The 24,757-nt window shown below is 45.6% G+C and overlaps 1 protein-coding gene across 1 annotated transcript in view; it reads right to left on the bottom strand.

Moving 5' to 3' along the window:
* Positions 1-985: 985 nt before the first annotated feature.
* Sf3b1 (splicing factor 3b subunit 1) overlaps positions 986-24,757 on the bottom strand; it is a 39,372-nt gene continuing 15,600 nt past the window's right edge. Inside the window, exons 8-16 of the mRNA XM_084593615.1 lie at positions 19,868-20,111; positions 18,015-18,301; positions 15,797-17,161; positions 13,806-14,027; positions 11,489-11,812; positions 6,529-6,798; positions 5,806-6,032; positions 4,638-4,854; positions 986-1,236 (exon numbers count right to left, since the gene is read on the bottom strand). Coding sequence (XP_084449741.1) covers positions 1,078-1,236; positions 4,638-4,854; positions 5,806-6,032; positions 6,529-6,798; positions 11,489-11,812; positions 13,806-14,027; positions 15,797-17,161; positions 18,015-18,301; positions 19,868-20,111 — 3,315 coding nt within the window. The 3' untranslated portion in view covers positions 986-1,077. The remainder of the gene's footprint in view (positions 1,237-4,637; positions 4,855-5,805; positions 6,033-6,528; positions 6,799-11,488; positions 11,813-13,805; positions 14,028-15,796; positions 17,162-18,014; positions 18,302-19,867; positions 20,112-24,757) is intronic.

Genomic DNA, 24,757 nt, shown 5'->3' with positions numbered 1-24,757 from the left:
ATCACATTTGTGGGGATTGTACTTCATGAGAGAAGCGGAACACGAAACCGCTGCCGCTTGTTTTACTGGTTAGAGAGCTCCTGTTGGGTCCCTGCAAGAGGAAGGGGATGGCAGTCATGCTGCTCACCCCTTCTGATGGGAGCTCCTCTGAGAGCTGCCGTCACACCCCTCCCTTCCGTTTTTGCAGTGTCGGTCTTGTGTTCACATTGGGCTACCTCCTGGTGACGTATGGACTTTTTTTAACACGAGGCCAAGCACGGGAAGCGAACGAGGAGACCGGCATCGACTTGGCAGCAGCATGTGTATATACATTTTTCCTTTCGATCTCTCTGGCCTTGGCCAGGGGGCCACGGGTTGTGACCGCACACACCTTGCAAGCTTACTCGAGACCAAGCCCGAAAGAAGTTTGGCACCCACCTGTACAGCACCAACACTTCAGAGTTGGAAGGGCCTTGTTCGGCTCTGTTTTCTGTCACTGTCAGCGAGTGCCAGTGGCAACATGCAATGTGGCATCTATGTGCGGCCTGTGCCATCGAGATGTGCTCTGCGTATCCCTCATCCTTTCTCATGATGCGTCTCGCGCGCTTTAACCCTTCGGATGTCCGTGCAGCCAGTGAGCGCCCTTAGCTTCACCGCAAACATGAGCTTTTGGCTTGTGCGCACAGCACTGTGGCCCCTTTCGGGTGCTGCAGCTGGGCTGTGGGTTGTAAAGAGGGCCGGGGGGCAGTACAGTGTTTGTAATGCAGCATTCTGTAAAAGGAACTTGTGCTCATACCTGCACCTTCCTTCCTCTGGAGCAAGAGCGCAGGTGCACAGTGCATGCTGACTCGCTACTTTGGCCCGAACCCAGGGCATGTGGGTGAAGTGCCACCGATCACAGTACACTTGTCAAAATTAACTCCATACACTTAAGCAATGCACCCACCATTGGCAACTAGGGTGCAAGTGTCCTGTCCTTCCCCCCTCGACAGTTGACACGCATACATATCTTATGTGGGGACATTTTATTTCACAGAGGGGAGTTGGGAGGCTGCACAAAAGAGAACATTGGGTCAGAATGAAAGGGAAGGAACATTTTCACAGAATGTAGTCCAACTCATGCCGGATATAGTTGTTGCGACCGTCATCCACCACACGGGGATAGCCAGCCACCAGGGCATCTTGGCCTCCAATATACAGGCTGTTGTAAATCTTCCAGTAGACATCTCGTACTTTACGAGCAGGATGAAACAGACCCTGTTAAAGAAAAAAAAAAAAAGAACAGTGAACGCCTCTGCTACGCTGTCACACCCTTAGGTTGCATATGTACCAGAAAAAGTCAGCAGCTATAACATGCTTCACAAAGAGCCTGGAGCAAGCTGATGAATGGCCTTGACTATGATGAAATGCAAAAATGTCAGCCCTGAATTCATTAAAAGCACATTTTGCTCTTGCACATCAGTGAAAAGCACAATACAGTAGAACCACACATGCACTATTTCCATGGAGACTGCATAGAATTCTACAGGAGCATGCCAAATATATTAACATCAAGAATTTATATGGTCCAATACAAACTAACCTGAATATGAAAATGGTGAGGATAAAATTTTATTTCTTTGGTACAAATAATTCTATACCGGAAAAATGACTGCACTGAATTGTATAAATAATACCAAAAAAACTGCGGCAACTTGTATTTCAGATGCAATAACAGAATAAGCTATGCCTGATAAGAACATGGTGGTTATGCATGGCTTAGCAAGGCTGTACACGGCTTTATGGTTTGAATAATAGGAGGACGCTCACGCTCTGCAATACCACCTTTAACACTGCCTTTACATTAGCAAATTCCAAAATATTTTTTTAAGTTGGTTTCCAGGGAAATGAAAGTACACATGGCAGCATTGATGCTGTTCAACACAGCCTCTCCCAACTTGAGAATCAGGCCAAGAGCCCTATGGCCAATGTGCCAAGGCTGTATATGTTGGCAAACTATGTTTGCAGCGATTGAAAAGTGTGATTTCATTGTGATGTGGCACTACAACTAGCGATTCGCAGCTATGTGTCTAGTAACACTACAAGGTGCTAGAGCGACCAAAACTATAATACATAACCAGCAGAAATATCCTGCAGAAATTTATGCCTGCTTGACAAAGGGTAACAGCAGCTGTGAGTAATAAGTCTGTGAATGTTGCTACTCAGACGAAAAATAAATGAAAAGCAAACGAGGCATTTCTGAGTGGAGTTGAAACTGGTTGAACAACAAATAGAGCAGTTTATTTGTCCTCAGCAGAACAGAACCACGTCTGTTTTTATGCCATTTGTTTTGTTCTTGGTTTGGCTATGTCTCACTTTCTAGGCACAATGACTTGTTTATGTCAGCGGCACCAACTGAGAACTTTCTTTGCATTTACCAGATAGATTTGTCGCTCATACTGGAATGCAACATAATAGACAATTTTCCCTATATTCTTCAGACTAGTGGACACAACACCTACGGTAATTCGTCATAGGAAGTTCCATTAATTGCAGAGCCCAACGCACGCTCCCAATATGCTTGATCAGGTGCTCGCACATGCAGTTGCACTTGTGCTCTTCGTGGCAAGCCTGAAGATTGTATTGTATTGTATTGGCTTTAATGGTGCATAGGCAACTAAGGCCGTCATGCGCTAAACACAGGGTTGATTGTGTGTTGTGTTAGAAAGACCATTGTTTACTAGGATGTTGATTTCTTTGAAAAAGGTTGAGAACAAGTAAATTCGACAAGGGCATTTTCTCCTAGGAGAAGGTTTGGGTGGAGTGGGATGTGCTTACTAGAGAGATCTATGAAATGCCTTTTTCTTATTTCGCCGAGCTTAGTGCATGACACCAGAAGATAATTGATTGTGAGCTCATCTCCACATGCTTCACATGTAGGTTTCTGTTGCTGCAGGAATAAAAAGTTGTGCGTGAGGTGTGTGTGCCCGATGCGAAGACGGCACAGGATCACTTCGACAAAGCGCTCTTGACGACTGCAAGACTTCCATTTTACAATTACAGGCTAAAAGGTGTAGTTTATTGTTCATTTCCTTGTCCCATGAAGTCTGCCATTTTGTTCTTAGTTTACTCCGCATGATCTGCATGCAATCTTTGCAAGGAATGTCTATTTATTTTACTGTACCGTTACAGGCCCGTGCAGCACATTCATCGGCTTTCTCATTCCCCCTAATACCTACATGGCTAGGGACCCAGCAAAATTTGATTACCTGCCCTTGCTTGTAAGCCTTTACTGCGTTATGATGTCTCCAATTAAGGGCTCCTCTGCATTTTTGGGGCGCAGCGTTGCAATGACACTTAGAGAGTCAGAATATATAACACTGAATTTAGTATATTCTTGCAGTACTGCTTCTACGGCTACTAATATGGCATAACCTTTGGCAGTAAAAATTGACGAGCACTGAGGCAATCGCACTATTTGCTCCGAACTTCCCTGGTTTATTGCACTTCCCACGTAATCTGCTGTCTTTGATCCATATGTATCAAATGCCTTGCATGTTTTGTATTTTTCATCTAGTGAAAGAAACTTGCAATATGTGTTCGTAAGGAGTCTGCTTTTTATGTAAGCATGCCAGTGTAAAGTCACACATAGAGATAAAACTCTACCATGGTGGAAGTGGATCTGGTCTATGGGCAATATTGGGAAGGGCATCTAGTTAGTCTAATTCTCTGCGTTTTCCTTCAAATCGGATCGGTTTGACTGCTCGGGGTTTATTGCTAAATAGAGTTCTGGGTGGTGATGTAGTAACGATAGGATAACAGAGGTGTTTCGGAAAAGATCTTATTTTCTGTATGTATGCCTGAAGAGCTTCTCTACATTGTATTCCCACTGCAGGGGCTTCTTTAGTCAATTTACAGCTGACTGATCTGCTCTTTGTTTGCTGAAGTTATAATTAATAATGACGGCACAGGTGTGTGTCACTTCTTTTGTTTTCACTGTAGCTGCAACTGAACCTGGCGATGGATGGTGCCGCATCTAATGTTAAAATGTCTGTTACAAGCAAGATTGAGTACCAAATTTTAAGGGTAAATTTTCCTTTATAGCCAATTGTCTTCTACATAAAATGTCTGTTAAAAAATTGTGGTTCAATTAATGAAAGTCATAGGGCGGCCAACCATTTGGGTGAATGGTGTCTCTTATACCCAATTGTCTGTTACAATCATACCTCTTACGGGGTTCAGCTGTATATTTAAGTTGGTTTTTGGGGGAAAGAAAGGTGTAGTATCTGTCTCTCTTCTTGGCGGACGCCTGCACTTAACAAGGTCATTCAGTCCCAGCGAGGCGAAATCCGAAGTTGCCCTTTAAGTATAAGAACTTACGCTTGGAAATCTTTTTTTTTTCTCCTGCTGTTGTACACCGAATTCCTAAGAAATTTTTTTTTATGAACTGCAAATTTTATCAAGGTAAAGTATACACCAGTGACAATGAAAATGTTCACACATGCAGTCAGGTATGTGAGCAGCAAGAAGTGAAAGTATGCCTGTGTCGCCGTCTCACCTTGATGGACACCAAAATCTCAAGTTCTGGTTATCATATAGCAATTACTGAGTCAGGGCGTGCTCTGCTACTAACAAAGCGTCTTTATTGGTCCCCAAGAATAAATTTCTGAGAACAGTACCTGCAGGCAGTACTGAAGGATCTTGATGGGTCCCAGGGCTAGTCGCAGTCCCTCCACTGCACCCATGAAGGCCTGCACCAGATGGGGCGATGTCTCGAAGATGTTGGGCCACACATAGTTCAGCAGATGGACCAGGGCATCTTCACAGCCAAACCCGTACACACCCAGGGACATGTGCTGGATGGCCGCACATGCCGTCTGCCGGTGCACCAGATCCCTGCACAGCCACAGAAAATTTCTAACACACTGCTCCCTAGCACATTAAGAACTCTGCACAGCAAAGCTGCTGCTCAGATGAGCAAAAATCGTTTCTACTTCAGTAAATATTAGTGATGGCACCTGTCTGATAATGGACTCTGTTGGGCTCGAAAAAGCTTATGGTCTAGCCCATTCTATGTCTAGATTACCCCACTACTGGAATGCCTGCATGCTATTCAATTTTTAGCCCTCTCCTGGCGTGTTTCCTCAGAGTCTGATGCACCTAGAGACAAGTTTTTCAATGATAACAACAGCAACAAAGATAACTTTTGTTCGTCAGAATTTAGCATGGACAGTGAAGCTGCACCAAACCATTTTGGAATGCCAACAAGTTTCGCTTTCTTTTCCGAATCGTTCCACATCTGCCGCAAGCTGATCTAGATATCCTGCAGTTCTAAAAATCACGACTCTTATCTGCAGGGCGCCAAAGCCGTTTGGTAGAAATCATTTGCCAGCAGCAGCAGGGAGAGTTGTATTTTCTGGTACCAGACCGTCGGGCGCCAACTTCGGCACTGCCTTGCTCACTATCATGATCTTCATTTTCACTACGGCTCGCATTTTTTACATAACTGAATATGCTCTGTGCATAAAATGTTGATATTTACTGATATGATGCACAAACCCTCCTTACAGAAATTGTGTTTACACTTTTTTATGCGTTACCAGGGCAAAAGAACACACGTTTTATACATCCTTTTTCTTTATAGTCACAAATTTGTCTTGTAGATTTTTCTTCAGATTCACACTACCCACTTCACACTTCAGTACAAAGCACGCTGTTAAATGCCAAAACCTGCTCTGCCAAAAACCTGTCAGTTTTTTGGTCAGCAGGAAAGTGTTAAAGGAAGTCTATTGTGTTCGTGTCGAATGTGTCCAGGATGTCCAGAACAAACTTGCTGCTCCTCCTCACCTGTCCATGAGAGCATCCTCAAGAAGCGGTGTGACAGCGTAGATATAGTCACGGCCCATCTCTCCAATGTACTCAAAGAGGAATGAGAGAGACTTGAGCACGCCATTCTGCACGTTCAACTCGGGTACTCGGTACTCGTTCATCAAAGCTGGCAACACGGTGAACGGAGAACATGTCTCGGCCACAATGGCAATGGCCACTGTGGTGCACACTCTGTTCTGTCTCTCCTGCACAAAGAGACAAGGCCAATGTTGATCCAGGTCCAAACATCCAGTCAAAGAGACCTGCTATGCGACTATACCCCTCACCCTCACCCTACAAAATGGTGAAAAGCACACACATGCATGAAGACCATGAAAATCACTTCTCCAATAAGGTTACGAGCGATAACTACGAAGACAGAAACTAGTATAAGCCACAGAAGTAAAGTATGTCCCAGAATCCCATTTACTTCAAGGTTGTAACAACGTAGCATGCTAAAAGAAGTCACGACACAAGCTTCCTGGCTGTGATGGTGCTGGTAGCTCTGCTAATGAGAGTCAGCATTAACCATGGAAGTTTGTATACGAAAAGAAAGGAAATCGTAGACAAGCCTGCCTTACAGGCACTGAGTGATTTGCCAGTACACCCATGCACTGCCCCATTATAATGTTCCTAACCTTCCGACAACGGCAGCGTACAGCTGTCCATCAGACCAAGCTGCAAGGGCAGTATGGCACCTACTTGCACACGAAGGTTGTTAAGAAGCGTGGCCAATACATCGTGGGGTCCAATGGCCTTGGCAATGTAGCCAAAGGTGTTGACGGTGGCTCGCCGGATGGCCTTCTTGTGAGCTTTGAGCAGTTCCAGCAATTCGAAGCAGATACGCATCCACTCACGAGCTGGCACATACTCAGCACCGCGGTCAGCAATGCGCCCCACCAGGTCAATGCAGTTCTCCTGCACTTTCTCATGCCGGTTCTTCAGGATTGGTGTCAGCCGTGGAAGCAGGTCCTGAAATGGAGAGACGGCTAAACTCAAAGATGAGAAGTGTACTCTTGCTGGACTAAATATATATAACATGTGTGTATGTGTTTGCCAGACTCGCTTCCACCCTGCCCAGAGCACAATGAATAAGTGATCCGACAGGAGGAACAGGTTAACAGCCAGCACCTATGGCTTTGCCCCAAGATGCTATGAAGGGCTGCCATACATACCAACCACTGGTTCTTTGATGGGGTTTAACGTACAAAAACGACTAAAGCTACAATATTCATAAAACGCTTCCTTTAGCTTCAATACCAGAATTGGACAGTCTAGTGCTCCAGACGAGTAAGAAAATACAGTTAAACCTTGATATAACGAAGTCGTAAAAATCTGCAGTTTACTTCGTTATAATGAAATTGCGTTGTATCGAAATTCCGTGCTTAGCATGCGGAAACATTACCAAAACACTTGCCAGTTGTAAGGACTTCGTTTTTAATTCCCCTGAAAGTAATCCGTGCCTTTCTTTTGCAGAGATGGCCTCACACTGCGTTCATAGGCCCACAGGGATTGCATCGCTTCTTGCTGTCCTGTTAAACTCGCATAGCGCCGTAGCACGTCAATTGCATAAAGCACCTCACGGTTGCTTGAGGCTTTGCTGTCTTCGGCATCAGTGTCACTGCCTGGGTCCTCTTGCATGTTTCCCCGAAAGTTTTGCATGAAGTCATCCGTCACTTCCTCGGTAGCAACAACGCAATTGTCGGCGTAGAGGAAGTCCTCCAAAGCAACACCCTAAAGAACGGCCCCGTCACTTTCCAGGCATCTCCATGCTTCTTCGAGGCCGGCCTGATCGTCTTCCTCGCCGTGTCCAAGTCCATGGGCAGCGAACGGAGCTCCTTCATTAGCCTCGGTGCTGTCGCGTTCTTCAGGGGCACTCGTTCCAGCCGCAACATTCTCAAACCCGGCCTTCCGGAAACAGTTCTGAATCACGTCCTTTGACGTCGCCTTCCAGGATGCAGCGAACATCTTCAAAGCTTGAAAAATGTCCACCTTGGTGGGGCGCTTCAAGCGGAGATTAAGCAGTAGCTTGTCAGTCAACAGACGACGATACGCGCACTTCACACCGTTTATTATTCCCTGGTCGAGCGGTTGAATCAGCGAAGTACAGTTCGGCGAGAAAAACCACAGCTCAACATTTTTCAGCTCCACGTCGTTGACGTGATGGGCGGAACAATTGTCCGCCAAGAGGCAAACACTTGCGGCCGTCAGGCTCCATTTCCTTGTCAAACGCCCGCAGCCAGTCACAGAAGATGTCGCGGGACATCCACGCCTTTTTGTTCGAAGTGTACTAAACTTCCAGCTTCTGGGCATTCTTAAAACATTGCGACTTACTTTTGCCAATCACAAGAGGCACCCGCTTGTCGGTGGTATCCATGTTTACGCAGAGAAGAGCTGTATTGCGCAGCTTGCTCTGCTTCCCGCGGTGACAGCGATCTCCTTTTAGTGCTGGAGTCAAATCTGGTAGCATTTGATAAAAAAATTTAGTTTTATCCGCATTGTACACCTCTGATGGCTTCTGCAGCCAAGTAGCGGCTTCAGGCACGTCGGCTGACGTTGACTCCCCGCACAGCACCCGTCCGACAATCCCGTAACGGGACTTTAAACGGTGGAGCCAACCACTGCTAGCCTTGAAGGAGTCTTTGTCAAGCAGGCAACCGAAGTCTTTTGCTTTTTGCTGCAAAATTGCCCCACTCACTGACATATTCTGTGCTCTGGCATCCATAAATTAGGAGAACACAGCCTTGTCGCATATTCTGTGCTCTGGCATCATTAAACCAGAACACAGCCTTGTCCATACCTTCGTAGGTGACTGTCCTCAATCGCTAATGCTTGGTGCTTGTGCCACACTTTGCAGAGCTGTGGATGAAGTCCTTGGCCTTCAAAATTGTTGAAAGCGTACTCTGAGATATAGCGAATCGAGGCGCGACGTCATTTTTTTTCTTGCCTTTCGTAACGGCTTTCAGAAGCCGCTTTTTGCTTGAGTGAATGCGCTTTCCGCTTACAACCACTTATGGTGGCAATGCACGCAGGAAATTAAAGCAAAGGAGAGTTAAAGAGGAGAATCGACAAACCGAGCAGAAAGCAGCATACAAACAGCGGCAACGCACGCGGGAAACCAAAGCGAAGGGAGAGTCGGAATCTGCAAACCGAGCGGCAAACAGTGCACAAACAACGACTGCGGTAGCGGCGGACACGGGAGAGCCATGCGAGAAAGGGCCAGTGACAGATAGGCATGCACGCTGACCCATCAGCCTCCACAGGCACGGGGAAGGTTCTTTGGATCACAGCAATGGAGTGAGCAGAGCAGGAAGGGAGAGGGGGGAGGTTACGGAGCCGCCGCTCCCCTTCTTTGTGACGAAGCAAGAAGACAGAGGGAGAAAAAAAAAAGCAGGAGGCGGGGACGCGGATACTCTAGGTGCTTATCGCTTATCTCTTGCCTGTAGGGAGTGAATGCAGCGCGCCCCATGAGGCCCGTCCGCGTAGGCTACCCAAGTCTTGCGAGCTGGCAACGCTTTTCCCTTGGCCGTCAATTTTTGTCCTTCCGAGTAAAATTTATTTGAGAATTTCGTTGTAATGAAATTACAGAAACATTTACTTCGTTATATAGAGATAAAATATAGTGAAATCTCATTACTACGAACACCACATTAACGAATTTTTTTTCAAGAATCCCCGGCACATTTGCTATGTTTTCAATGTAAAACTATTTCAGAATAACGAACATGTTTTATTTCTTTTTCTATAATTTTGGAACATCAGCATTACGAATTCAGCTAAAATTAACAGCGCCGCAGCTTGCAACCGCCGTTTCTGTGTGTATGGTCCATGGGCTGTAGCTATCATCATCAGCACATCTAGTACCAGCTCCTAGTGCTACCACGCAGCTATGGTTTATTATGCAGTAGCCAGCAGGCCTAGCCGCCTGCGGGTCATACGCGGGTCGGTAGAGTTTGCGCGTTCGAGCGTGCTGGAAGATTCTTTTTTTATGCCGCGGATTATCTTATTGCGAAGTTTGTGCGAGAGCGATGATATCAGCCAGCGAAGTGCCAAGAAGATATGAACGCAGCTGCTTTCATTGCAAGAAATCAATGCAGGGAAAAAGCGATTAGCCTCTACAGACAGGTAACATTGCCCCATCGACTGCCGCAATCATTTTGGATGACCGCGACAAGATTTTCAAACTTCAGGGAGCATTGAAGATGAGGTCATATCGAACTCATGTTTTTCTTGCTTTTTTTTTTTTTTTGCACATGGACAAAGTCCGTACTTTCATCGCTTGGTGCAATCACACATGCGACGAGGTGTGCCACAAAATGGAAGGTGCATGTTCTGTAGTGGTGTAATGTAGTGCACGGTCGTGTTTACTGCACGCGGCAGAAGAAAATAATTGATTTCTTCAAATAAATCAGCTTCGGAGTTAGTGCAACATTTTCATTTGAGGTTTTGCTTGTCTACACACGCCCACTGCCAAGGTACGTCATTTGCATACGTAGGTTTGACCACTGGCTTATAATCGCAGATTTTTCATTACAACGATATTTCAAAATAACGAATAATTTTTTTGCGGTCCCGTGAGATTCGTTATATCGAGATTTGACTGTACATGGTTTCCAATGGCCATTATGCTATGCTTTCCTTGTAAATTTGTTATATTGAGGATTTCGTTATACTGAAGTTCGTATACCGAGGTTTAACTGGCATAACCTAGTAGGTCTTGCTATAATGTGATGGAAACAGATGTAATACTAGAAGCCTCAAAAATAACTGGTATTTTAAATGGAGACAGAAATAAAGTAACAGTAACAGAAGTAAAGTAACAGTAACAGAAGTAAAGTAACAGTGGTGACATACATAATTCAGACTTAGTCGCTGTGCTAGTAGTAAGGATAGGCTGCCCATAGTGCACGCATTAAAGAGGGCTTTTTTTGTTGTATGAAATATATGGGCCACTTTTGTTTCTTTTTTCTAGTACCTAGTTCCTTCATACTGCATGGTTTAACACTGATTTTAACACTGACATAGCACAGTTCCTTGCATTTCGCCTCCGTCGGAATTACACTGCCGTGGCCGGGATCACATCCAGGTATATATCACCAGTCTATTTTACGGGCAGTTTTATGCCATGAGACCTTATATATAGTTAGCTCGTGGAAGTTTGTCCAAGGATACCAATCAAAGCAGCCCAGAGAGAAAGGTAAAGGAGAGATAAAAGAATGCTTTGGCAACCTGCATCGAAACTGCTGGCAGAGAAACACAATAAAACAAAGATATAAGCAATAAAAAAGCAAGACACCGCAATAGCTTTGCACTAATTTCATGCGAACTCAAGCGTCAAAGATACAGTCACTTGCTTAGCCAACATATGTTTCGGTTAATGAATTCGGTGAGAGGCTGCTATAGACATTGCGTGATCAAGACCACGCACACTTTGTTAGAAGCAGATGAAACCCTTAAACAGCAACATTCTCCTACAGATTTAAGAAAACCTATAAGCGCTACTTAAGGTAAGAAAAAATCATATTTTATTATGTTCTTAATTTGCTCTGCTTTATTCCTTTGCCCCACCCAGGCAGACGTTATTTTGGGCAAAATTTTTTTGATTGCTATACAAGTTTCACGCTGGCCGCTGCATGTGAGATGGTAAGCGAGAGAAGCTCACCTTGATGGGTGGAGTCATTTTGTGCATGCCAATGACATTGACAATGCCCTTGAGCGCTCCCAGGATTGAACCCAGCACCTCGGGGTATTCTTCACCCAGGTACTCGTACAGGACCACCCCCAAGTGGCCCATCAGCTTTTCCTCCTGGCAGGTCTTCATCACCACCGCTATCCGCGAGATCAAGTCCGCTGCCTGCTGGCGCACCTTGGCTGACTTGTTGTTCAACCGCCAGAGTATGGTACCACAGATCTGGGGCAGGTAAGCCTTGACTCGCTTGCCCAGTGCATTTACAATTGTGCCAAAGCCATTCAGCATCACCATGTCCTAAGGAGAAAAGAAATGCATCAATGCAGCTGAAATCAGCTACAAAAAAGTTTGTTTCGGTCAAGCTACAATTGCAACAAAGAATTTTTAACTTGCAATCAGTGTCGTAAGTCAATGCACAAAAAATCAGAGCTCTCTCAGTGGCTGGCTTAGCGCACAAAAACTAGCTGTGGTTTAGTGACATAGCCATAAATTCTGTGGTGGAACCACCCTCACGCTGCGTATTCCTCTGACCTTGGCATACCCTACTCCTTCTACAGTGGAAACTAGCCAAGTTCTTCCTGTGGCAGCCCCCTTCCCAATGCCAATTGCTCCGTTCTCACCAGAACCTCCCAAGCCACCATGCCACACATCACCTGACGCCTTTCTGTTTTTCCTCCCCTAAATGTGGAGGTGGCCATTCTGTTGGCAAGTGGCCGTTAAATGGCCACCTGCCAACCATGGCAGATGGAAATTAATTCAATAATTAAGATCTCAGGGCTGACTCTGTAAATTAAATGGTAGACTGTAGGGTCAGACAGCTAAATCTGTCCTACAGCAGCTTTTTCTGTTCCCTGTAAGAAGTTTTCAGCTGACTGTATCAGGTTTGCGATGAAGACTGATTTTTATGTCTTGAACATTTCCACTATCAGCAAGAAGCAAGAAAGTTGACATGGTATATGGGGTATAATGCTCCAAATTGATACTAGTTATAAGAGATGCCAAGGTGGAGCGCACCAGTAATTTCGACCCCTCGGGGTTTTTTATTGTGCACCGACGTTGCATAGCACATAATTGCCTAGCGTTTTGCCTCCCCTGGAATGCAGCTGCATACTTGAGCTAACTGACCTACCGCAGTGAGGTGAAGCTAAGGCCATGCAAAAAGCCCATGCTACCCGATAAGCAGTCCCTTATTCCATGAATGACTGAAATTGGATTGGCTTAACTCAGCTAGAACACTTTACAGGTGTTGCATTACTTTACTTCGGTCTCAGACTGCAATCCAGAATTGCTACCTCCCCTGCTTGAAGGAAGCCAAAATGAAGCCCGCTTTTGAAAATGGGACAAGAACTTTACCTACAAGCCATTATTGAGGTACACCTTATTTTGTTTTCTGTGTGCTGTATAAAATTGCACATGATGGCATACAGTGCTTGCACAGACACACACAAGGTTAACATTCCCTTAAAGAAATGGTTTGTACCAGAGGGAACGAGGATCAACGCAATTGATGCGGTGTCCCAGATAGCTCTGCTTCTTTTTTGTTGGGGAGCTTTCCCTGCTTGATAAGCAGAAGGGTGCTGGGCTCTCTGCTGCCCTCAGGACTGCTGTAGCCATTCTTCTCTCATGAAAAGTGTGGTGGCCTGAGGAAAGCACTCCAGCAGCACCAAGCAGCAAGATACACCCCTGTCCTTGCTGCCTCAGCCAGGGCTAGAAACGTCGTTAAGGCCAGTCTTGCGCCAAACGACCTCCGACTCCCCATTTGTTGCAACACACCACTCAAAAGCCTTGCAGCGACAGAGCAGGGTGAAAGCCACCCACTGCTGTACTCCCAGAAAACAGACTGCCACTCTGAACCTGATGCTAGGGTGCAGTGCCCCAGCAACAGGCACTCAGCACCTTGATATGCGGTGCCATGTGTCTGACAGGAAGTATAGGTGGAACGAGGAGTACAGCTGGGACAACAATAATATGAAATGTGATTTGGTTTCCAAATTTCTGTTAAGCTTTACATAGCAATAATTAGTTAGCACATCACTCTTGCAATCATGCATATGCATAAAATGCCTTTCTATCTCCTCCACACATGCAAACCTGTGAAGAAAAGTATGCCAAAACATGCTCCACATAATTCTGGCCATGACCGTACATATGGCTCACCGAAACAAACAGAATATGCAATGAGGACTGAGTGTTTTCAGTTACCTCTGCAATTTTTCCCACACCATGCACATCCACTGCACTTTTGTTTAAGAGAGAGGCTACTGCACTGCTCCCAAGAATGGCAACTGACCTCTGTTGTCTGTTCTTGGTACGCATAAAGGATGCCGTCAATCAGCTGTTCCTCCAGCCGGGAGTCAATGTCGGTGGCGCCCAGATTGCCGAGGATCTTCTCTATGGTCTCCATGACCATTTTGCGGTACTGCTCATTTTCATCTTTCAGGTCGTCTACCACTCGGTTGACAATTTCGGCAGCACCCACCTTGTTGGCAATCTCTACTGTTGTGTCCACAAGCTAGAACAAAACACATTGCAAGCTTTAGTCTCAAGTGGATAATTTTCGGTGCACCATGTTCAAAACGTGCGTCAGAAGCAAGGCATCTGCAACTTTGCAAACATTCACTCACAGTTTCCAGTCAGGGTGCAGACAAGTGTAAAATTTACTGGTTCCAACCTTCCAAGGTCTGTACTCTACTTCATTACCAAACACTGATTAAAATATAGTGTTTGCACGTATGTACAAAGAAATTTTCAATATATTACAATATATTGTTGCTGACGTAAAGCACTGCAATAAAGCTAGCTATTTCTGACCATGCACAGGAGCCCAAAAGATGAAAGTATCCAAATACTCTGCAACATGTATTTATATTTCACAAGAAGCAACATTGCCTGCAGTTCCACAAGCCAACATGCTGTAAGTATGGCAATGCACATATGTGCTAGATTTAGAACAGTAAGTGGAGTGAAAGTTCACAATAGAACACTGCAAAAATCAGCTGCCACGGCTTACTGGCTTGTAGCCTCCAGAATAGATGTAATATAATATCTACAGTAAAACATTTATTTGCTGGTGCAGCCTTCAGGCAGCTGTACCATATTTTGCAAAAGCAACCAAGCAACAAGTTTTTCACCTCAGTGCTGTCGTAAATCCCTTACAGCATCCGTAAAGCCCAAGAGGCTTGGAAGGGTATATGTGCTAGATTTAGAACAGTAAGTGGAGTGAAAGTTCACAATAGAACACTGCAAAAATCAGCTGCCATGGCTTACTGGCTTGCAGCCTCCAGAATAGACGTAACATAATATCTACAGTAAAACATTTATTTGCTGGTGCAGCTTTCAGACAGCTGTACCATAGTATTTTGCAAAAGAAACCAACCAACAAGTTTTGCACCTCAGTGCTGTAGTAAATCCCTTACAGCATCCGTAAAGCCCAAGAGGCTTGGAAGGGTGGGGACAAAGGTCCTTTTCACACAAAGATTTAGGGTTCCAGTAAGAAACAAACCATACTGCCCGGTTACTTTTGGTACAGACAGTACAACTGCAAAGGCTATGAAAACAACAAAATGAAGAGACCAGTGGTGGAACTGGCAACAGGTTCCTTGTTGCAGCTTTTGTAACAAAACAAAATTCAATCTGCAGCAGAAATTTCAGGTTTTGTAGCAAGTGTCCTCGCTTCTGTAGCAAAACAAAATTACATTTCAAACCAAATTTTTCCTTCGGAAAACATGAAAAGGAGAGAGGTGCAAAATTTCGGCTACTGGAGCCGGCAAGTTCAAATTTTCACTAATTGCGAGAAAACAAAAAAAAAAAACCGTAAATGCTAAATCCAAGTTTCGCCTTTATAGCGCTCTTAAGACCGTAGAGGGTGAATATTAATATATGAAAAAGAAACAAACTGCACAAAATGCAAGCGTGACATCATTAAGAGTAAAGTCCCAGGTAGTATTTCTTGTCTTCCTTCCATGGTTCTGAAGGGGCATGTGCATTGCTGGCAAAACAAAACGACAGAGTTCGTGAAACAAGAGAGAAGCAGCAGCTTGTAGAGCAATGCTGGCAGAATTCTGCCCAAATCTGCTCATTTGGAGAGAGGTAGCATGTTTAATGCTCGTGTATCCGCTCCACCGTCCGCTCCACAGCACGTAGCAGGATTTTTCATTTTAGACAATTCTGCACAGCGGTTCCACCAATGTGAGGCATTATCTACAGCTAATAAAAATTGTAAACAGTGCAAGTAATTGTCCTGAAAGTGATTGGATCAAAAAGAAGTCTGATGCATCTTACCTGTCTGTAGTTGCGCCTGTCCAAGGCCATGCGGTGGTTCCAGAAGTGCTTGAAGAAGTGCGGCAACACTTCCTCCTTGATGTACTGTGGCTCCACACCGTCCGTGGCACAGCACTGCTTCACCACCTTAAGCACAATTTTCTTCATCTCCTCATCAGGAGACTGGAATTCTCGGATAAGAATCAGCATCACTTCCCTCGTGTAGTAGTTGGCGTATTCGGCGTCCATGAGCGGGATGAGGTAGCCAATGGCCTTCAGAAAGGCTGCCAAACCTTTGCCTCGGTGAGTACGAATGCCCTTCCAGAGAGGCTTGAGCACCGAGTCAAAAGACTCAATACCGTAGGGCGTGGCAGCTTCGGCAAGCGCAGCAAGAGCCAGAGCTGTGATTGTCCGCACTTTCTGTTGTTCATCAACGAGGCCATGTTCAATAATCTCCACCAGAGCACGCAAGTGGGGCAGGATAGCGCAGCCCATGAGAATGGCTATTTGTTGGACAATTTTGATGCCTGTGTGGCGGGCCTGCCACGACTTCTTGCTGCGGCAGACTGCTTTGAGGAAAGGGAGCAATGCAGGAATTCCCAGAGCCGAGGCGACCACGGCAAATGCACGAGCCGTTGTGTTACGTACATACTCATCAATGTTATCAATGTCAGGTCTCATGGTAGAGATCATAGTTGCCAAACCAGCAGCTTTGGCAAGGTTGGAGATGATCTCACGACCTTCAACACGAGCATAGTAGTCCTCATCAATGAGGAGAGGCTCAATGACAACAAGGATCTTGTGCACATAAGGACGAACGAGGTCATCAAGTTTGTACAGAACCCGGTCAATTACTTTGACAAGAAGGTGGCGCTCCTGGTCTTCCAGAGTAGGTGACATTAGCAACGGAAGTATCTGGTTGAAGAGAGCACCAGCACCCAGCTCTCGTGCCTTGTCTGTGATTTGTCGAAGTGCTGCCTTACGCATGGGTGGCGTACCATTCTTTATCTTGAGCAGCAACTTCATGATCTTGCGCTCCTTCTGCTCTTCAGGGCTCAGCAGCTCCTCGTCCACTTCGGCAAGCAGCTTGTCGAAGTACTGTAGGTCTTCGGGCTTCAGAGGTGGTAGGTTTCCTTTGGGTTGGCTGTCGGCCAGCTTCACTGGTTCTTCTTTCTGGAAGAAGAAGCCTGGGCCTCCACCTGGAATTCCTGCACCAGCTCCTCCCAGCGGTGTTGGTGTTGCCGTGAGCTTTCGAGCTGGAGTTCTTATTGGCACATAACCTGCTGGCGGCTGCAGAATTTTATACCCGGGCGGGAACATGGCATCTAGTTCCTCATCAGTAAGTGGGCGGTTTCGTTCGTCTATCTCTCTTTCCCAGCGGTACGCCTGAAAGAAGCAAAAAAAAATCCAATTGTAAAAGTACCACTTCCCCTGGTCATTAGGTACACTCAATAAAATTGTATATGAACAACAAAAGACATGTTAACAGATCTTAAGCCAGCATATGTTAAGAAACTGTAAATCCAAGTGATTGCCTCCTTTGTGGTATGCATGTGTTTGGGGCATTTAGGTAAATATGGTACACAAATCCCACTACAAAATTCACTGGGGGTAAAAAAAATTTTGCTAAAATGGGAACATCAGTATCATGATATCAGCCCAGAAGAGCGATAAATTAGCATAAATTGTTCAAAATGATGTATTTTGTTGGAAGGAAATAAGGAACACTACACAGTAGTGGAAATTCTATCGTAGACGCATTCGATGTAGGAAGGTTTGCCTGTGTACATTGAGCCGGACTGCTAAGCTATGTGGATAGCAATTACAGTTGAATCTCAACACTATAAACCCCACAAAAACATTTATTACCATCTAAAATTTCGTATAAACTCAACAAACGAAACGAATATGCAGAAACTAGGGTACGGCATTCACACAGACCTCTTCACGGCTGATAGAATTTATCTGCAGCCACGAGAACATGGCTCACAACCTGTGGTGCATACAGTGTGATTGGCTATTGTGACGTACAAGCTGCATGCCCACACTCATGATTACAGTGATGCACAGGCCATGTCACACTGTTCAATGCACCCTGTACCTACTGCTCGACCAGCGGTAGTCAGAGGCTATAATGAAATCGTACCATTTCGAAATACATATTAACAGTGTTTGTAGCAGTTAAGCTCTATTGTTAATGTCACACACACACACACAATCGACTATGAGCACTACCCACCTGGAGCTGCTCAGGTGTCATGGCCATGATGTGGCCTGGGGTGGGTGTGGCCATTGCCATTGCTTTAGCGCCAGTGGGCGTCACCCCGGATGGAGTCATGGTGGAGGATGGTGTCATGGCTGATGGGGTCTGTGGTGTCTGGTTGCCCATCTGTGAAGACGGTGTCTCATCCCAACGAGAGCGCCGTTTGGATGCGCTGGGTGTGGGCGTGTCCTGAATGAGGTCTGCTCCGCCAGTGCGGTCTGTTCTGGGAGTCTCGGCCCAACCACTCCCATGGCCAGGAGTCTCTGCGTACATCAAGAACCAGAGAATCCTTCAAAAACAAACACAGCCAACATTCCACTGCTTGAAGTAAGTATAACACAGTCGCTCCACTTATAAAAGCTACAAATAGAGGGTGTTTTAGCGAAAGTGAAAAAAAAAAAAGAATATTCTAGGGGGCACTTTGGATAACTAAACTGCAATGAGGCGAAAGCCTCTGGCGTGGTGGTTCGAAAGCCCCCCACTACGGCACCTCTTTTTTTCAGTTCTCACTCCCACATTCGCGATAGCATAAGCTACCAGCTAACATATAAAGCCCCGCTTTAACCGAGCCGTATGAACATGCCTGCGTGGCCTAGAGATAACGTGAATGCAAGGGTCTTGGCAGATTGATTTTGATATCACTCTCCTATACGAAAGGAGAGACCCGAGTTGGCAGTTCCTACCAAACGCAATGTCAGGAAGCGCTACGTCCAGATTGTGCTTGGCTATGTCAGCTGCCCAGCTACAGCCTCCCGCGTAACGAGTGTTACAGACGGACAGACAGGATCCGGGAGCATGAGCCATTCAAGGCTATCGCCTTAAAACCTAACATCACCTAGTATCTTTATTCTGCCGCAGTTGTGTTGTAGATGTGAGCAGCCACCTTGGTATTGCAACATGCCTGCTAAAATTAAAATGCTGACATTTATTTCTAAACAGTTTAAGGGTGCCTACTGCACATGCAGAACTGAAGCAGACTTCATTTACCCAATGCCACTGTTAATGTTTCGAAGGTAGGTACTTAAGGCACAAGTATTCCAAAAATTTGTTTTCCTTAACCCTCTTATGGCTGAACTATTGTGCAAAACTTTCCTTGATATCCATTTTTTGTTTTACTGCCAATTCTGGAAAAAAGAAATAAAATAAAGATGAGTTCAGACAGGAGAAAAGGTTAGGGGCAGTATTTGACTTGTAGCGCCATTTAGAAATGAATTTATTTAAATACTTTCTAGAGTATGGTCAGTGCTGGAACTGGTGGAATGCAGCTCACTGTTCAAATATAAGCAACCTATAATCATTTGATGATCAGCTGCCATCTGATTAAATGTATTGTCAAATCCAGACTCTGTAGAGGCATTGCTGCCAATGTTAAAAGAGGAGACCTCATTTGCAGCCATAACGCTACGTTACCAAGCATGTGAACTTACACGAAACTCGGTAAACCCTGAGAGCAATTCTGAATACTCTCACGTCTTAATACAGGCGATACGAATGCGCGACCTTATTGCACACTTGAGCCCTAAGCACTGCCTGCCCACAGCCAGCATGACCACTAGTTGTGCCGTTTAAACAGGAGGCAATGAGCGAGGAGGGGCGGCTCACGCGTTGTCATTGCAGCGATCACCAGTTATCCAGTAGGTATCTTGATTAGTCAACGGTGACGTGCAGCAATAAAAAAAATGACATCTGCTCTACACAAAGTTCGTGTGTGAATGGATTCCTCACGATTCTAAATGAACTTTTTTTTTCCAAACAGTAGAAACATTTGTTGCAACAGCGTGAAAATCATACAAGAATTCTACTGCAGACAAAAGGAAGAGCAAGCGTACCTCTCTCTGTTTTGGGTGTTTCATCCCACCGGTTTCTGCGGGCACTGGGTGTCCCAGGTGCAGCCCCCTTCTGTGTGCCACCAGGCGTTTCGTGCCCGGGTGTGGCATGACCGGGCGTCGCATGGGCAGGTGTGGGATCCCACATGCGGGTGCTCGAGTAGCCAGGTGTCGCGCCGGGTGTCTCAGAGCCCTTTGCCCTGCCAGGAGTCTCATCCCAGCGTGCGTGGGACGGTGTCTGGGATGACTGCAAAAGAGCATCTGATGTGACTATGCTGCATGTGAGAAGGCTGTATTGCTTCCTTATTGCAACGTTAAACCAGGCTGAAAAAGGCTTTACACATTCTGGCCACCTACAGTTCAACATTTACGACAATGTGCAGTACAGCAGTTGCTAGAAATGCGAAAAATATCCCTGCTGTGCAGTTTTGACCGGGGAAAGTGACAAAGCGGTGTTTTCCTCTTAACAAATTTAACATGATTCAAAGTTATTTTCACAGTTTATTGAAGGCAGTTTATAATCTGTACATTCTTCCCAGTTTTTTGCAGTCTAAAATGCGCCTTTCACATACCACTTCTTGTTTCCATCATAAAAATAAATTTTCCCACCAAAACAGTGTACTCAATCGTCAATAAAGACAGTTTGACCATTTTCCAGCGCAGGATGCTAGCAACGGCTAATGCTTTCCAAAGTGTCGCAATTGATAAAAACCGCTTCACGGAAATTCAAACATTCAAAGAAGCGTGAAAATAATTCCTACTTCAAAGGTGCCCATTATGTTTCAAGCTGCAAAATTAAACTAATGCTACTACTACAGTAGAATCCCGCTATAGTAAACTCGAATACAGTAAAAACTCGGATACAGTAAAGTAAAACTGAAGTCCCAGTTCATCTTTCATGACAACTGTACATTTTCGCCCTTTATAGAAAGACATTTTCGGTAAAAATCGATTATATTAAAGTGTGCCTGCCCGCGGCGGCAACTCCCACGATATGACCATCGCCGCCCACGCACTACCTAGAATCGCGAGGAAAAGATTTTTTGTATTTGAAAACAAAAAAATGTCATCGAGTGTCCTTTTGAGTGGCATTACCACCAGGCTTAGCAGTGTTCAGGAGAAACCTACTTTATGGAGGCCTTGGAGTCTTGAGGGAAAGCACACAGCGTGTAGGGGGGAAAAAAAAAAAGTAAAGAGTCTACAAACATGGAAAGTATGCAGTCCGTTCAAAAAGTAAAGGATAGTAAAAATACAGCAAGAAATAGGGAAGGGGAAGAACAGCACGAAGCATGAGGCAAGAAGTGGAAGTGCAGCATGTGTGGTTTTGCAGCACTTGACTGCCACGCGCATTTATCATTTATTGCCTTTTAAAAGACAAAAACAGCAAAAAGTGACGCTGTGTTCATGCAAGGCTTTGGTTTTCACATGAAATCATACTTGGTTCTATTCATAGCTATGTTGTCCTCATGCTTAAGAGGTACTTCCACAAGGTGTAAAACATTTTTATAACTGAAAAAAATTGCACAAAGAGATGGTAAGGGAGAGATGGAAGGCATTTCAGTGTTTTTTCATTAAGCAACAAGACGTGTTCAGTAAGTGCCCATTTAACTACCAGCCAGCCTCTTCAGGACCATGTCATCACCAACAACTGATATAGTAAAGACCCTGTTATAGTAAAGATTTTTGCTGGTCCCAGTGACTTTACTATAAAGGGGTTCTACTGGAGTGAAAAAAATATGCGCGCTCAAAAATGGCAGAAATGTGGCATCCTGCTCACTGGTTCGAGCAATGTTATTTTCTGCATTCGCTATATGGTGGAAAAAAACACGCTACAGTAAAATCGTTAATTCTTCCCCCGCTAATTTGGAAATTCAGATAATTCGAACCAGCTTAGTCCCGGCCAGCGCCCATAGAACTATAACATATGAAGTCGGGCGCTCAATAATTCGAACGCTGCTACTTCCTCGCACCGGTTAATTCGGCCCAGCTTTTGCGACACAGGCGTGCCGGTGTACAACTCATAGGCAAATAACCGCGAAAATATACTGCCAGAAACCCGAAATGCACGATGGATTTATTGCAACGCACTCGCGACTTGCTCAGTGAGCACGACAGTGGTCACAAGGCTGCCGGACGCATAGTTTTGGTTTCTGAAATCCCGCCAGTCAGAGCCGGCAGTGATTATTGCAACACTTGCTGTTGGGCTAGTTGGTTCAAATCCATATTTGGGAACACAGCGCGGAACAAGACGCAACACAAGAAAACGCTCCGCGCTCCGTCCTGTCTACCTTCGTTTTCTTGTGTTGCGTCTTGTTCCGCGCTGTGTTCCCAAATATAAAAAAAATAGTGATTATTGGTTGCAAGTCAGTCAACTAGCCGAGCCGCCAGTCGTTTCGAACGCTGACTGGCCCGTGTGCGCACTTCGCTGGCGGCGTTAGTTCACGTGGTTGTGTGCCCCAGCACACCGAGGCTGCACTCTTGTCTCGCTTTGTTTGTGCCGAGGCTAAGCGCTTGTCTCGCTTTGTTCGTTGTGTGTGGTTCCGCATCTGCATCGTTTGGCAGGGCCATTCTTGTCAAGCACAGTTCTGTTAGAGCTCTGCAACTTCATCGCCACTCCGAAGTGACCGAATGCTGCCCAGCGAAGGACTTGGCCACAAAAGTGGAATTCTTGAACGCCTTAAAAGAAGGGCTCTCACACCAAGCAGTTATGCGCAAATACGACGTGAAGAAGAGCACTTTGTCAACGTACGTGAAGATGGAATCTGAGATTATGCAGGCATACGAGAGTGAAAAGTTTGACAATAGGCGAAAGCGTCTGCGAACAGCAGCACATCCTGAGGTGGAGGACGCCGTCATGCGATGGATTGGTGTCTGTCGTAGCGCACTGCTGCTCTTAAGCAGCGCAATGGTCTGCGCGCAGGCTGAAAGGTTTGTCCTGAAGATGGGGATTACTACTTTTGAAGCCTCTTATGGTTGCCTGAGTCATTTTAAGGAGAGACATGGACTTGTATTCAATAGAGTGTGCGGAGAAAAAGCCGCCGCCGATGACGTCAATGAGAATTGGAAAGCTAGAGAGCTCCGTGAGCATACTGCTGCATTTGCGCCAGAAAATATTTTCAATGCAGACTAAACTGCGCTTTTCTTCAAGGCACTCCAAACAAAACTATCGCATTTAAGGGGGATCCCTGTATCAATGGCAATCAGCAAAGAACGAGTGACGATTCTCCTAACAGCAAACATGACCGGAACGGAGCGCCTACCTCTGCTTGTGATTGGGAAGTCCCAAAAACCTAGATGTTTTAAAAATTCAAGAAGCCTTCCGATTGACTATTACGCGAACTGTAAGGCATGGATGACCGCGGAGATATTTAGGGAATGGCTGCACAAGCTGGACTATCGGTTCCCGGCAAACGACAGGAAGGTGCTGATGATTGTTGATAATTGCTGTGCACACTGCAACGTTTCTGGACTACAGGCTGTAAAGCTTGCCTTCTTTCCTCCAAACACTACTGCTGTCTTGCAGCCGATGAACCAGGGGGTTATTCAGTTCATCAAGATGAAGTATGGGAGGCACCTCCTGGAATGGATGCTCCTGTGCAATGAGGCTATGAAAACGTATGAAGTGTCGCTTCTCAGCGCCGTGCACATATTAGCTTATGAGTGGGACATCGCAGATGATCGCCAACTGTTTCCGTCACTGCGGCTTTGCTCAGTCTGGTGCAGACGAACCAGTGTGCGCTACTGACAAGTGCACCGATGCACTGTTCGATGACAATCGTTTTGAAGACTCGCTTCCTGAACAAGTGCATCTTGAGGACTATATCAACATAAACGTGGGTGTGGCCGTCGCTGAGTCTTTAACGGAGGACGAGATTGTCGAAAATGTGCTCGGTTCCTCGAACGACGAATCCTCAGAGGGCAACACTGCACGTGAGGAGCTGCCACAAGTACTGCGCCGCACGGTGAGAGAGGCCCGCAGAGGCTCTTGCTGTGGTGGAACAATTCTGCCCCGAGGCTCGTGACAGTGTTCGAGCAGTGAAGCATCTCACAGAACTGCGAAAATCGTAGTTGACGCGCAGTTTTCGCGTCAAAGGCAAGTGATTATTTGAGTTTTTCTTCAAACAAATCTGCAGTGATTGAATGGTTTCTCGCAATTTTCTTGGGGTCATTCGATAATTCGTTCCTTGAATTTCGAATTAAGGAGATTTTACTGTATAAACCTGTATATATTACAAGGTTTTGTTACAGACTTTATGTCAGATATCTGCTTCACATTTCATGTGGATCAAAACAATTTTCGGCCTAAATTTTCAGTTCTGGTCACATTATTATTCAGCACTATCAGCATCAGGCTTATACTGAAGGAAGGCACTATCTAGCAGTGGCATTGCTCAACTGTTTCAATGGTTTCAGTTTCAATGCTATGTCACCAAGTTGACCTCATGACACACACGCAACCAAAAGCAGGATGAGCACACTTCACACGACGTCACGACCACCGCGGCCAGGACAGTGAAAGCAGCATTTAACAATTTAAAGGAAAGTAACCATAGCTGCCAAAAGCATCGGCACCATGTAGAGCACTACTGCTTTGGATGAGTATGGTATGGCCGCTGGATGGCTGGAAGGCCTCTCAAGCCACACCAGCCACACAATGCAGTCGGATTGCAGCCACTTCCCCAGCATTCCTAAGGAGCTTGTCAGTCATGCTTTCAAGAAAAGTTGGATAGCGAATGCATTTAGAGGCACCGAAGAAGAGTTTCAACGAAAAGATGTATCTGGCAAAGGACGCTCGGCAGACAACGCACTGAATGACGACCGCTAAAACCTCGAATCCGGAAACGCTTCCTAGATAAGCATGCTAGCACGCGGTGCAAGGCGCGAATAGGTGCG

The sequence above is a fragment of the Amblyomma maculatum genome, chromosome 2, assembly GCF_055883805.1.
Source record: "Amblyomma maculatum isolate TAMU_Amacu chromosome 2, ASM5588380v1, whole genome shotgun sequence".
NCBI lineage: Eukaryota > Metazoa > Arthropoda > Arachnida > Ixodida > Ixodidae > Amblyomma > Amblyomma maculatum.
Note: the sequence above shows the minus strand (reverse complement) of the source record. Positions and strands in the feature narration are given on the sequence as shown.